At 43.0% G+C, this 14,680-nt stretch overlaps 1 protein-coding gene across 4 annotated transcripts in view; it reads left to right on the forward strand.

Annotated features, from left to right (window-relative positions):
* Positions 1 to 14,459, forward strand: part of SUCO (SUN domain containing ossification factor) — a 40,357-nt gene extending 25,898 nt beyond the window's left edge. For 3 of the 4 annotated variants that reach the window (XM_041478990.1, XM_041478991.1, XM_041478992.1), the window contains 11 exons: positions 418 to 509; positions 988 to 1,053; positions 3,223 to 3,297; positions 3,817 to 3,913; positions 5,887 to 7,029; positions 8,222 to 8,309; positions 9,599 to 9,703; positions 10,629 to 10,783; positions 11,137 to 11,228; positions 12,342 to 12,397; positions 12,562 to 14,459. In XM_041478990.1, coding sequence (XP_041334924.1) covers positions 418 to 509; positions 988 to 1,053; positions 3,223 to 3,297; positions 3,817 to 3,913; positions 5,887 to 7,029; positions 8,222 to 8,309; positions 9,599 to 9,703; positions 10,629 to 10,783; positions 11,137 to 11,228; positions 12,342 to 12,397; positions 12,562 to 13,008 — 2,416 coding nt within the window. In that variant the 3' untranslated portion in view covers positions 13,009 to 14,459. Of the gene's footprint in view, positions 1 to 417; positions 510 to 987; positions 1,054 to 3,222; positions 3,298 to 3,816; positions 3,914 to 4,283; positions 4,353 to 4,871; positions 4,969 to 5,886; positions 7,030 to 8,221; positions 8,310 to 9,598; positions 9,704 to 10,628; positions 10,784 to 11,136; positions 11,229 to 12,341; positions 12,398 to 12,561 lie in introns of those variants that run through there. The other variant, XM_041478993.1, reaches the window with a different exon arrangement.
* The last annotated feature ends 221 nt before the right edge of the window (positions 14,460 to 14,680 follow it).

Below are 14,680 nucleotides of genomic sequence, written 5' to 3' on the forward strand. Positions count from 1 at the left end.
TTAGTCCACAAGGCTGCTTTATGTTAGATTGATTTGATTTTGGCAGAAGAGGTCAAAGAATGTGGCATGCAAAGGGAGGTAGTTCTGAAGAGATACTCCTAGAGCAAGTCAGAGGTGAAACAGAAGAGGTGTAAGAGCTCATGGACAGCCAAAGACAAAGAAGTCTAGGTGTGAGTTGAAAAGAAAGAAAAGACTCTTTGGAACTAGAATGAGAAACAGGATCTTGTTTAGGTTCCTTGTAGATACAAGTCAGAGAAAATCAACATCCCTGCTGCTTGATCTTGCTTTAAGTGCAACTGCACTACTGCAACTGCAACTACTGTATCTCATTTACTTGTTACATAAAGGTAATTCTGCTTATCAATTCTGTCACATGATTCCTAATGCTAGGTTTTTATTTTAAAACTTTGATCACAGAGTATTTGGTACTAGCATGGTTGAAGAGTATGAAGAAATAGCTGATTCTCAGTATCAGTCTGAACGACAAGAACTGTTTGATGAAGATTATGGTAAGCAAATATTCTGTGCGTTTTTAGACGTTCAGACAGCTCTTGTGCAGGTGTTGGTGGCTCATCACTTCCTGCATATGATGAAAGATCTGACTGTTAAATTTACTTGTTGACAGTGTTTCAGCATTTCTGTGGTTTTCTAACAGTCTTTTGAAGTTTTAAACAATGTGTTTAAATGTAGCTACGTAGAGGGTTGCTTTAAAATTATAATAATAAATCTGTTTCACTTGGCAGAATAGACTATATCTCAATGTGTTGATAGTAGCAAAGGATTACTAAAATAAAGCAGCTCACATGGAACAGTTCTATTCTTAGTGTCCATTTCAGTTCATAATATCTGACCTCAAGCTTTCTGTAGTTTTATTTCCACACTGTCAAGTTGACATCATTGAATGACATGTTAAGTCTTGAGGTTTGTATTTTTTGCCCATGACAGATGAAATTCTAATAGTCATGAGTTGTTCTTCTTTATACATAGATTATCTATTGGATTATAACACAGGGGAAGAAAAATCTTCAAAAAATCTTCTTGGTTCTGCTACAAGTGAGTATGATTTATTAGAAGTTATTCCTGTGCTTAAAACAAAATGTGCTAATTGAAAGTGAAATGACATTTTGTTGTGCAACATATACAACTTCTATATTATGCTGAAGCAATTTGTAATTATTCTGTAGTTTCATAGAAATAATTAAAAATTTGGAATTGGGGGATCATTCTTAGTGTTCTAAAAATAAATTTTCAGTTTGTAAGGATATCTGTTATGTGGAAACTTTTCTGTACTTAAGGATTCTGAATACTGAAGATTATGTGAAAGTTGCATAGGGCTGTAAATGGCCAGTACTAAAGTGTTGCAGAACTGTAATTATGTGGAAGTTGGAAATCTGTGTTTAATTAAAATGCTTAACCTGCAGGAGGCAATATAAAGATTTGCTTTGTACAACTTTAGGGGGAGAGAAGGATGGAGAATACTATTTCTGATACAGCTTTATATAAACACTGTAATTTATGTTCTTCATAAGGGCTGTGTATTTTTTTTGAGAGAACTAAAGGTCTTGACGGTCTCCTCTCACTTTTCCCATTGGAAAACCTCCATGTGTAGGGTTAGTTTGGCTGAGAATCCTGGAACATTCAGTTTTTATGGTAGTCTTCACTGCTGAGTTACTCAGGATGGTGTCACCTCCACACACCATTTCCTGAGGAGCTCTTGCACTGTACCACTCTTCCTTCTGTCCCAGCTAATGAAGATTTGTTATTCTAGTGTAGATCTGCACTCAGTTAATGCTGTTTGGAGTCAGGCTTTGCTTTCATCCTGTAGTGGATCAGAGCTACAGAAATCTTTCATATTTTTTCCTAGAACATTATTGTCTCCTGAGAATAAGGTCATGGCTAGGAATATTCACAGCTTAGAACAGTTTTCAAAAGGGAAAAAGATAGTGGAAAAGGCAGTTTATTTCTACATGTGTGCCTCTCACAGATGAGATAAAACAGTAAATTCTTCCCTGACACTGCTTATCTCTTCTTTGTGGCTTCTAAGCTTTGTCTTCAAGCTATCTTGGTGATGCATATTCACATGATCTGTCTGCTAGGGCAGTATTACAAGTTTATATTCACTGTCTGAAAAAGGCAGTGACTTTCCATTTAATTTTTTAGTCTACTAAAGCTAAGATGAAAAGATTTGAAACACCTGTTGCTGATGGTGCTCAGCTGTCTCTAATACACTGAAACGTTGCAGTGACCAGTATTTAGTTCTGACTTGTGGGTTTTGTCACTGAGAGCTTTCCTCTCTGTCAGGGTGGTCCCCTTTTGGAGGGAGTAGAGTTTGTGGAAATTGTTTTTTGGTGGAGTTTTTTTAATATGCGTGTAGACAAATGTGACAGGTTTCCATTTTGCATCTTAAATGTCGAGCGAGATAGAGGGTCCTCTGAGGAGGTGGAGGGTTCTCAGACATTTAAATTCATAAGAAGCATTCTGCAGTCTTCCACAACTCTGACCCTGCTATTCTCCCACATTGTAAAGCTTCTATACAAACTCTATATTCTCCCTCATATTCTCATTTTTTGTAAGAAACCATCCACAGCTCAAGTTCAGCATCTTTTGACTATTGTGATTTTTGTCATTATACAAACCCAGATAGATTAACATAAATTAGGAATGCAGCTTCTGACATATTCTGGAGGAAAGGCAGAACCAAAGCTGGGAACACAACTTCCTGGAACCCAAGGAATTTGTCATTGCCTCTCTAACTTGAGGACCTTGGCCATATGACATACACTGCTATATGTTGGTGGGTGGGGGAGATGGGCCAGCTTCTGTGTGTTTACAGTACAGTGCTCTTTACCTGTTCTCAGCTTCTAAATAAGCCTGGCAATTATGTTTGTTGTCCATATCAAGACCAAAGAGTAGCTGTATTTAATTGGTGTGCTGATGTAGAGCAGGACTTCTTGGAATTTACTTCTGTGAATTCATAGGGGAGAGGAACTGTCCTACTTAACAGCTCCTTAAAATAATTATATGTGTAAGCCAGATCTGTGGGTGTTATGGTACAGGTTTCTAGCTTGCACATCTACCTTTAAAAGAAACAGCTGCCTCCAGTGTAATAGAATGACCAGATAGTATGTCCTTACACTGTGATTAATTTCAAGCAAATTCCTTGGTTCTGCTGATCTCTGGGCCCTCTGAGTGCCCTTGTTGAGTAGTTGTTGTCTCTTTTAGATGCTATCCTGAGTATGGTGAACATTGCTGCCAACATGCTTGGAGCCAAAACTGAAGAGTCAGCTGAAGCTGAAGGTACTGTAGTTTTTTTAGATGAAAAGCATTGTGGAAAGTTTGCATTTCTTTGTTAAGTTTTTTTTGGGGGGGTCTTTTTGGTGAGGAGTTGGATGGTCTCTGATGGTTTAAATGACTTTTCTCACCTTTTGTGGTGCACCTGATTAGTGTCATAGAACCTAGTGGCTGTGAAAAGTAGAACAAAGACGCTGATTTTGCTGAGAAGAAAACCCATACAAAGATGACACGTGCTTGCTCAGCTTTATTTGGAGATCTTTACTCTCTCTGTTACCCAGCTGAAGCTGTAAAGTCCTAACTTGCTGCTTCTTTCTCTGAAGTATTTTGAGACTGTCCACAAGATCATACTCAAAAACTATCAGTAGCATTTCATTCACATAACTTTGGATGACATCTGCAGTAAATTTGGTAGTACAGTTAATCATTAAAAAAACCCCACCAATAATAAACCCAGACTTGAGAATTTGTTGAAAAAAAGATGGTTCTTGATTTTCCATGTTCACATTTTCCTCCTTCCTGCAGCTGGGAACAAAAGTGTGTCTGAAAATGTCACTGCCACCCCTGCAACTTCAACAGCTGCCCCAAGACTGCCTGAACCAACACCTGTTCCTTCACCAGAGTAAGTGATTGCTCTTGGGGTGTTTGTGGTGTGCTCCAAGCAGAGACAAACACGGGCCAGTCTGCAGTCCTTGGTAGTAGGATGCTCAGGTATGGCTTGCAGACTTAAACAAGGGAAAAAACAAGTATTTGGTAAATCTGTAGTATGGTAATGGCACTAACCAGACAAATTTAGTGGTTTTGTTACTGACTGTTACAGCTGTTTCCTTTATGGTGTATTTTGTTTTAACTCAGAAACTGGTTTGTGTAATAGAATGACCAGATAGTATGTCCTTACACTGTGATTAATTTCAAGCAAATTCCTTGGTTCTGCTGATCTCTGGGCCCTCTGAGTGCCCTTGTTGAGTAGTTGTTGTCTCTTTTAGATGCTATCCTGAGTATGGTGAACATTGCTGCCAACATGCTTGGAGCCAAAACTGAAGAGTCAGCTGAAGCTGAAGGTACTGTAGTTTTTTTAGATGAAAAGCATTGTGGAAAGTTTGCATTTCTTTGTTAAGTTTTTTTTGGGGGGGTCTTTTTGGTGAGGAGTTGGATGGTCTCTGATGGTTTAAATGACTTTTCTCACCTTTTGTGGTGCACCTGATTAGTGTCATAGAACCTAGTGGCTGTGAAAAGTAGAACAAAGACGCTGATTTTGCTGAGAAGAAAACCCATACAAAGATGACACGTGCTTGCTCAGCTTTATTTGGAGATCTTTACTCTCTCTGTTACCCAGCTGAAGCTGTAAAGTCCTAACTTGCTGCTTCTTTCTCTGAAGTATTTTGAGACTGTCCACAAGATCATACTCAAAAACTATCAGTAGCATTTCATTCACATAACTTTGGATGACATCTGCAGTAAATTTGGTAGTACAGTTAATCATTAAAAAAACCCCACCAATAATAAACCCAGACTTGAGAATTTGTTGAAAAAAAGATGGTTCTTGATTTTCCATGTTCACATTTTCCTCCTTCCTGCAGCTGGGAACAAAAGTGTGTCTGAAAATGTCACTGCCACCCCTGCAACTTCAACAGCTGCCCCAAGACTGCCTGAACCAACACCTGTTCCTTCACCAGAGTAAGTGATTGCTCTTGGGGTGTTTGTGGTGTGCTCCAAGCAGAGACAAACACGGGCCAGTCTGCAGTCCTTGGTAGTAGGATGCTCAGGTATGGCTTGCAGACTTAAACAAGGGAAAAAACAAGTATTTGGTAAATCTGTAGTATAGTAATGGCACTAACCAGACACATTTATTGGTTTTGTTACTGACTGTTACAGCTATTTCCTTTATGGTGTATTTTGTTTTAACTCAGAAACTGGTTTAATATTGGTCCAGGTTTTGTGGTCTCCTGCAAGGGAGACTAATTAGGAATGTAAAATGTGTTGCTATAAACTTCTGGTTTGTATAAACTTCTGGTTTGGAAGATTATGCTTTGGTAGACTTCCCTTAATCAAAACATGTATGCAGATGTACGGAGTGAGCTTGAGAAGAGATGTTCTGTACAGATTCTGTTGTTTTTCAGCAATTATAGTTGCTGATAATTAGGCTGCTTAAGGCCAAGACCCTGCCTCTTAAATGTTACAACATGACTTGTGCTGTATTTAGTGGCTTTACAGTTTTCTATCACTCTTGCTGTGAGACTGAGGAAGGTCAGTGGGAATGTTGTGATTCTTGCATTTGAGGATTGCATCAGCAGAGTAAGATGCTTACTGTGTAAAAAAGAGGATTTGAACTGGTGACTGTTTTTGGGGATGAGAGAAGGGGCAATATCTAATTGAGAAGCCTTGCTGTTTAAGAGGCAGGGTTTGAAATAATTTGTTTGCCTGTTGGGACTGAAAATCACCAGAGAAAATCTTACCTTGCAGAATTTCTGTCTCAAAACTGGCCTTTGGTCACTGGACTAAGCTTTGCTAATTTCTGAAAGACTATTTTCAGTCTTCTGAAGCCGGGATATAAAACTGTTGAATTAACACCTTGTCTTTTTAACTCTGTTGTAGACTTGTTACTACAGATATTCCACAGATAGAGAAGGAGCAATCAGTGGTGGATTTGACTAAAGAAAGCCCAATTGTTCAGCTAGTGCAGGAGTATGAAGAAGATGCAAGCCAGTCCACAGTAACTTTGCTGTCCGGCGATGAGCAGGAAGAGGAGGCAGCAGCGTGGTTTGAGCTGGAGACAGAGAAGTACTGCTGTGACATGGCAGCAGTGTGCTGCATTTCCACCTTCTCAGAGTACGTGCTGCGGTGGTGCTCGGTTGCAGCAGCCATGCATCGGCAGCACAGTAAAACTGGAGGTGAAGAGAGGCCACCTCACCCTGTGGATGTGCAGCAGCAGCAGCCAGCTCTGACTGAGTCTGCTCACACAGCAGCAGAGGAGCCTCTGCCTGAGCAAGTGGACAGCAAAGCTGAGAGACCCCCTGGCTCTGCTGTTGCAGTTGACTTCAGTGCAGTCCATGAGGAGGTCAGTAATGAGACCACAGAGTCCATTGAGCTGGAGCCAAGCCATCCTCAAACTGTGTCTCAGTCCCTCCTGCTAGAAGTGACTTCTGAAGTGAAGCCATCCCCCACAACAGATGTGGCTCTGGAGCCTCCAAAAGAAGACTCAGGCCAGGTAGCACCAAGGGTGACTCCCCAGGTGGATGTCCCAGAGCTCAGCACTGAAGTGGAAAAGGCTGAGAGCTCAGTTGTAGAAGAAAGCCCCGAGCCCAGTGTGGCCACTGAGGTAAAAGAGGTGAGCACAAGAGAGCCTGTTGCTGCCCCAGTGATTCCAAAGCCTACAGAGACTGTTCTGCAGCCTGAAAGCACAGTGGATGTGGTAGCCAGTGATGCCGTGGAAGGGAAGGAGAGCACTCCAGAAGTGCAGAAACCTGCTGAGCCTCCTGTGCCTGCCGAGACAAAAGAGGATGAGCAGGTGGCGGAAGAAGCTCTGCTGGCAATCCCGGTCTCGGGGGGGCCACAGAGAACAGCCACAGATTTCTATGCTGAGCTGCAGAACTCCACGGAGCTGGGCTATGCCAACGGGAACCTCGTTCATGGATCCAACCAGAAGGAATCTGTCTTCATGCGCCTCAACAACCGCATCAAGGCCCTGGAGGTCAACATGTCCCTCAGCAGCCGCTACCTGGAAGAGCTCAGTCAGAGGTGAGGCTGAGCAGGGCTGGGAAGAGCCCAGGCTGTGGAGAACAGGGGAGGCTGGGCAGAGGGTGAATTGTAAGGGCTGATCTCTCGGGGCCGTTCGGGTCTGGTCCGGCTAGCTTTGGACCCTCGGCCCCTCGCAGCCTTACAAGGATAAATGTAAAAGACTCGAGGAGCTCTTTCCTCTCGGGACCAGAGTCCCACTTTATTCTGGATAGGAGCCACCTGGGCAAGGCTGAGTCCCTGGGGGGAAAGAGACTGAGGCTCTCCTCTTGGGAGATTTTAAACCCAGGGGAAGGGGGGTGGAGGAGAGGTGCCACAGCCAATGGAATAGAGGTGATGGGAGGGACAAGACCACCTCCACTGGGGCTTAGGGGAGAGGGGCTGTGTGTGGAACAAACCATGTGAACTATCCAGTGCAAAATAACAAGACCACCCAGTGCAAAACAATAACTAAAGAAACCACTTAGTGCAATACAACAGTAAATCACAGCTTAAAGCTGTATGGAAAGCTGAGGAAAGGACCCAAGCCTAGGAGGCTGTTGGAGTTACTCTCTATGAATTAGAGCTTCTTCCCTCTTTGTATTTCAGATAAAATCCTGTTTATTTTAAGGAATATTGCTGTGGGTTTTTAAAAGGATAAAGTGTTGTTGGGATGTAGGCACTAATCCTGTCCATAATTCTTTCTACAAAAGGGCACATCCTTCTGTTACTGTTGAACTGAATGTCACACACCTACAATGCCTTTTAATTAAATTGTTTCCACTTAAAGTACCCTGTTATCTGTAGTAACTCTGGTTGAGTAAGTGACTGTGGAGAGGGAACCAAGAGTTTGCTGTGAAGGATGTCTCTGTGTATTGGTGTTCATCTGTGGTGTTCCTTAGCTACAGGAGAGTGGGGAGATACACCCAGTTCAGAATTGGTTCCAAGAAAGAGGCTCACAGTTTATTGTGCAGAGTGAGCTGGCTCTAAGCTTGAAGTTGTTGAAATAGATTAGACCATAACCTTGGGGGAAAAACCAAAACAAAAGACGCATCTGTTTTATTTGTGAAACTTAAAAGCAGGTACAACTTGATGTCTAAATAAAGCTCTTTGGGCAAAGAGAAGGTTTTTGCTGGCAGTCATGTTTTCTGAAGACAAGTCTAAGCTGAGGAGTTTTGTGCACTAATATTTCGGCCTTAAATATCTTTTGTTTTAGGTACCGAAAACAAATGGAAGAAATGCAGAAGGCTTTCAATAAAACAATAATAAAACTTCAGAACACATCAAGAATAGCAGAAGAGCAGGTATGATTTGTTTGGAGCATTGAGGTGTTTTCCTAGTTGGAAGGGCTTGCTTTTAATGAAGCCCTGAGAAACCCCTGGATCTGTTGTTGCAGTTGACTTCGGTGAAATCTCTGCCACAGAGGTGCAGAAATCCTCCATCAACTGAGCTATATATCTGCCTTTTAAGAGCATCCATTCCATGCTACCCTATTTTTCTCCATTATAAGATTTTTAGACATGTTCTCAGTTGTTTCAGAATAAAGCCATTTTCAGCTCTGTTTTCTGATTCTGTAATTGAAGAAAAGATCAGTTGTCAGCTGGTAATGGCAGCAACTCTTCAATGTCTTTGTCAATGAAAATGTTACCCAGGTCAGTTCCAACTCTTGTTTCTTGGTTGTGACTGCACTCAAAACAATTTCTTTAACGTGGTTCATTTTTCATATCTGATTTAAAGTATCGATAGACAATTTCTCTGCTGCTGAAGGGACTGAGCCTATGGAAAGGAAGAAGGTTACAGTAATGGCTTAGGCCAAATCTGCATTTAAAAATGTAGTGCATGTAACAAAAACTTTACTTCATTCTTTAAAATGTGGCTTTTCCCTGCTCTGCCATCTTGGCTTTCCTGAGCAGCTGTGAAATAGAGCAGTAACTGCTGTGCTAAACGTTCACTAAAGCAGCTGTGCATGTGGCATAGCAGACTTGATCCCAAACTGTCTGAAAGTTTCTGAAGTGCAGTCCCAGGCCTGGAGTTTATTCATCCATGAACAGTGGTGAAAATGGCAGTTTTCATGTGTTGCCTTTTCTGGGTTGGGTTTGGGGTTTTTTGGAAGATTATCAGTGCTGGTCAGTCTGAAGTTAGCCCCTCTGGTGTTCTGCTCACCTTCCTTAATTTCTCATAGGATTGAGTCCTGTTAGGGGTCTTCCAGGCAGTAGCTGTTAGCTGGGAAGGAGGCATTCCTGGCTGGTCTGGGCTCCTGCCCTGTGCATCAGCCTTGGACTGGAGCTGTGCCTGGCAGCTGTGTGTGTGTCCTGTGGCCTCCTGACAGTGACTGTGTGGAGCTGCCTGCTCACTCTGCCTGTGGTGAGGACAGCACAAGTGTCTCTAATGAAATGCACTTGGCATAATGTTAGGAAATGTTAGTTGGCAAACGAAGATGTTATGTGAACACTGTGTTGGAAACAGTGCTGGGTAGGCTGTGTGGCTGCTGAGTGCCTTGCTGTGTCAGACAGAACACTAATTCTGTAGCCATGAGGGCATGTGACAGTGGGAGCCTGGCCACTGACAGCATGCCCATGACTGTTCCCCACAGGATCAGCGTCAGACAGAGGCAATCCAGCTGCTACAAGCACAGCTCACCAACATGACCCAGCTGGCTTCCAATCTGTCAGCGACTGTGGCGGAGCTGAAACGTGAGGTAATCACAGTCCAGAAGAAATGGATGCATAAACACATCTCTATTTGAAGAGACCAGAGTCCTCTAATGGAGTTTTAAATTGTCTGCTGTGTTGCTTTCAGCCTCCTTTATGTGAAACTTCTAGCTGCAAATCTGAGTAACATGAGCTGTCTTGTGCACAGCAAAATTGGTCACAATTACTACAGCCCCCTAGCCCCCATGATTGCAGTCTGAGCCAAGGCACCCTTCTGCTTTCCCTACTGGCTGTTGTCATCTTTAGAGATTAGGGAAATCTCAGCAACAATATTAGGAACGTTTTCTCTCCAGTGTTTATGTTCTGCCTGCCTGACATTTCAAGCAGTACCATAAACATGATCTTTTATATTTTGTGGGTATTGCCAAAGACCTCCCTAGAGCTAACACTTGGTGAGTCTCCTCCTTTGATGCCTGGCTGGATGAGCTCCTGTTTGAGTGCTGTGGACAGTGAAACCACATTGAATCAAGTGATTATAATGGTATTTTGTGGAGTACTGCAGTGTCAGCTGATAAAAAGTACAGTTTAGATTTGCCATAGTGTTGCATCCATGTCAGCTGTGAACCAGAGAAGTTACTTTCTGAGCCTGGTTTCCTATGGGAAGTGTATTGCTTTCAGGGAGGTTGGGATGCTCTTTGCAGGGGGTGGCAGCTTCTGTAGTTGTGCTCATACTGGAGGCAGGGGAATCTTGTCCTGATAGCAGCTAGTGGGATTCAGCCTTCACTCCTGAATGCTGCACAGCCAATAGACTGCATCAAACCTCTGACAAATTACTGAAATATCAACAGGTGTTTAGTGAAACTAAAGAAAAGTGAGTTGAGAGCATTGCATTTGTCTTTCAGAGCTTAGAATATAAGAATGGCAGTATGAAGGAATTGTTGTGTCTTCAGCAGTTGTCTCCAATCCCTGCAGGTTTCTGATCGCCAGACTTACCTGGTGATTTCTCTGGTTCTCTGCCTCATCCTGGGCTTGGTGCTTTTTGTGCAGCGGTGCAGGAGCCCTTCTCAGTTCTGTGGAGATTACCTCTCAAAAATTCCCAAAAGCAATCACTACCCTAGCCCCAAAAGGTAATGTATTTATATTTGAAACTTATTTCTTCTTGCAGTTTTTATTAATATTTCCTAAGTCTGCTGGTGCTGACACATGTGCTTTAATTCTGAGTTTTCTTTCTGCGCACTCAGAATTGATAGCAAGGGGCTCTCAATCATAACACTCTCCTAGGAGCATTTTGGGGCTAGTGCACTTGAAAAACATGCCTTGATGACTTGTAGCAAACACAGTACTGTGTCTGTTAGCCAGGCTTTATTGGGCACCTCAGCAGACAGTTCTGTCTTTCTGCCAGGAATGATTTTTAATGAGAAAATGTACATGACAAAGTCTTGAGAAAAATGTGTTAAAAAAGCTTTCTGGAATTTCCTAGGTGTTTCTCTTCCTATGATGATATGAATTTGAAAAGAAGAACTTCCCTTCCACTGGTCAGATCCCAGTCTTTTCAGCTAGCTGGTAAAGAAGGTATTATTCATATCATACATCTGTTCTGTGCTGTTGCTCTTAGTGCTGCACGTTGTGTGTGTGTGTTCATGTGTGTGTTCTGTAAGATGAGGTGGTTTGTGAACAAGTTACCAGATACTCACAGAACTGTGCTGAATTATGTGAAACCTTAAATGCAGAAACCTTTTGCTACAGATCTGTTCTGCTCTGCAGATGGCTTTTTAGGGTTAGGAGCAATCAGAGCAGGCACTCAGGTCTGCAAAGCTGTGAAGCTTGCAGAAAGTGTTGTTTTTTTTCTCTTGGAAATGCCAGACGTGGGAAGTCTGAGTGTCCTACTTTTCTGAAGTCCTGATAGCCTATGTTTGAAACTTGGCAGGTATTTAGGATTCAAATTTAGCAACTTCAGTAAGAAAACCTAGACCATTTATCTTGGCTTGGGTATGAGGAATGATCTGATCTTTGCAGTATTCACGGTAGATTTGGGACAAGTAATTTTGATTTCTTAGGCCATGAGTGCCATGCAAAAGCAAGTGTTGCAGATCACAGTGACTAGCAAGTATGCTGCTGACACAGCTCTTGTGGGTGCAGTAAACTTGCCTCACAGGTTTATTCTGTGAATAAAACTCCATTAAAACTCTGGAGCTGGCAGTGTGATGCCATGAACACTAGCTAAGGCCTATTTTTTTTTTTTCAAAATGACACTTTTCCCAAATTCTCCCCACTGGTCTCAGGTCAGATCTGCCTCGTTGGTAGGTGCACATCTGTGCTGTCAGGGGCAGGCTGCACATGAAACACTCCTGCACTGGGAGCAGTTTGTTTGCCTAGACTTCAGCACTCACTATCTCCTCCTTTCCCCCAAAGGATGTTCTTTGCACCTCTCCCATGGCCACAGCTATGAGAAGGCCAGGGGTTTTCAGGTGTGTGTCACTGACAGCTGCCACAACAGCACTGGGGAATTTCTCTGTGTGCTGGCTTGAGGAGGGCACAACACAAACACTAAGTCAACTTACAGAGGGAGAGAGGGAGAAATGTGCTTGCTCAGGGGAATATTTTGTCACGCTGCTGTTTAGTTGGGACCGTGTTGCTCTAGAGCTGGCAGGGTCAGCACTGTTGAGTGTCTGTTCTCTCTTGCAGTGGATCCAGAGGATCTGTACATTGTGGAGCCCCTGAAGTTTTCCCCAGAGAAGAAGGTATGGTCTCACCCTGTGGGAGGGAGCTGGTGGGGCTGAGGTGTTCATGCTGCCAGGTGATGCGCGTCTCAGCTGCTCTCCCTGCTGGTTCCTAGGCTTGGCTTGCATGCTCTGCTTGCCTTCCAGAACCTCACCATTTCTTTTTTTTTCACTTGTGGTTTCAGAAAAAGCGTTGTAAGTACAAAAGTGAAAAACCAGAGACTATTAAGCCAACGACAGAGCCCCTGCACCCGATAGCCAACGGGGAGATCAAAGGAAGGAAGCCCTTCACGAACCAGAGGGACTTCTCTAACATTGGGGAGGTTTATCACTCTTCCTACAAGGGCCCTCCCTCGGAAGGGAGCTCCGAGACGTCGTCGCAGTCGGACGAGTCCTATTTCTGTGGCATTTCAGCGTGCACGAGCCTGTGCAACGGGCAGGCCCAAAAGACAAAGACTGAGAAGAGGGCTGTGAAGCGAAGGCGGTCGAAAGTTTCAGACCAAGGGAAGCTCATAAAAACTCTAATACAGACTAAGTCGGGGTCGATGCCAAGTCTGCATGACATAATCAAAGGCAACAAAGACCTAACAGTGGGAACACTCGGTGTCACGACAGTCTCTGGACACATCTAAACCTAGCTGAACTTCTCAAACAGGAGAGTGTTTGTTCGTTTGAGAACAGTCTGTGGTATTCTGTGGGAGGATAGTGGGAGACGAAGAGCTCAACTCATTGGAAAGTATTCAGAAATTTGGTTTCTGCCTTTTTAAATAGATGGGATTGTGTCAATCTTGGCTATAAGCTGCAGCTTTACAAGGCTGATAATTTCCTATGAGAACAGCGTGGGGGGGAGGGAGGGCAGGGTTCATTTTATAAAGGTTTTTTTTCACAGTTCCTGGGGCAGAAATTTTTTGAAACCCAGTTTGTTGGGTGGAATAGGGATAAAAGCCTAATCCTCTTCCTTTAGCTTTGTTCCTATTTCTTGCACCTTCCCATATTTATGTGCCTTTTGTCTATTTATAATGCCACTGGAAGAGGGGAGACACAATTGTTTGTCATTTGATTTATTTTGTAATTTCTCTAGCTTTTTTTGAAGATGCAACACTACAGTGCTGTAAAAGGGGCATGTTGGCCTTCAGCTGGACTCAGTAATGTGGACTGGATACTGTAAAAATACCAAGAGATGGACTTGCCTGACTAGATCCTTGTTTTGTAAACTCTGTTGAGGAAAATCTCACCAGGGATGGCAGTTGTGTTTACTTGCACCTTCAGTCACAATCGGAGCTTACTCTGATGTGCAAAATCAGTGACGGTGGCTCTTGAGGATTTCCTGTTGGTGATGGAGGCTGAGGAATGCATTTGTCACCTGAATGGCCTGCTGCAGCTCTCTGGAGGAAGTGGATGAGGAGTGCTCACTGCTGTTGTGCTGAAGAATGTGAGGGTGCATTCTCAGAGCCTGCTCTGGGCATGTTGAGGTTGCCAAGCCTGGAGTCTGAGCTTCAGGCTGCTTCACAGCAGGTGTTTCCATAACGTTTGCTTTTGTATTGGCTAACAAATGTGCAGTGTTGGTATGGCTGGTATTTCATACTCAAGTGTTTTTTATTTTGACTGTGACTGTGTACTTGGATACTATAGGATGTGTGGTTGCTGAACTGTTGAGTGTGGTTCTGAGTGAGTGGAACAAAAGGTTATTCCTTTTGATAGGTGTTACAGGTTCACGTTGTACAAACTAAGTTAATTTATTGAGCACTTTTAGTGGTACCCTTTTTAACAGATCTGATGCCTTTCCTAGGTATTGTATGTAATGTGACTTATTTAAAGCCTTTGTTTTTTTGCTGCTTTCTTGTTAGTTTATGAGTACTTTAAAGTGATGTACTTTGAGAGTTGATCTGCACAATTAGCCAGTCAGAGCACATGAACCAGACGTGTTGAACGTGAATTCAGAAGGATGTCAAACCTGGATGAAGAAAATTCATACCACCAGAGTGCAGCATCCAGTGTTGTGGAGCAAGAGTATGTAACTACAGAGCTGTAGTGCCATTAGAAACTGTGAATTTCCAAATAAATCTGAACACTTTGTCTTTCATTTACTGGCATTTTTTCCTTTGAGAATGAAACTTGCGGCTTACACTCTTAGAGAAGGACTGGTCTTAAAATTTCAGCACTTGGGATCCTTTGGGCTCTGGTAAGGAGTGATTAAACTTGTCAGCCTAGATGTGTTTTTCTGTTTAAATAAAGAAAAGTGTGGGGGAGTGGATTCTGAGGGCTGAGTGGTGCTTTGTCTGCAAGGTCAGGAGCTGTGGCCCT

This window comes from Pyrgilauda ruficollis, unplaced genomic scaffold, assembly GCF_017590135.1.
Source record: "Pyrgilauda ruficollis isolate IOZ18807 unplaced genomic scaffold, ASM1759013v1 scaffold47, whole genome shotgun sequence".
NCBI lineage: Eukaryota > Metazoa > Chordata > Aves > Passeriformes > Passeridae > Pyrgilauda > Pyrgilauda ruficollis.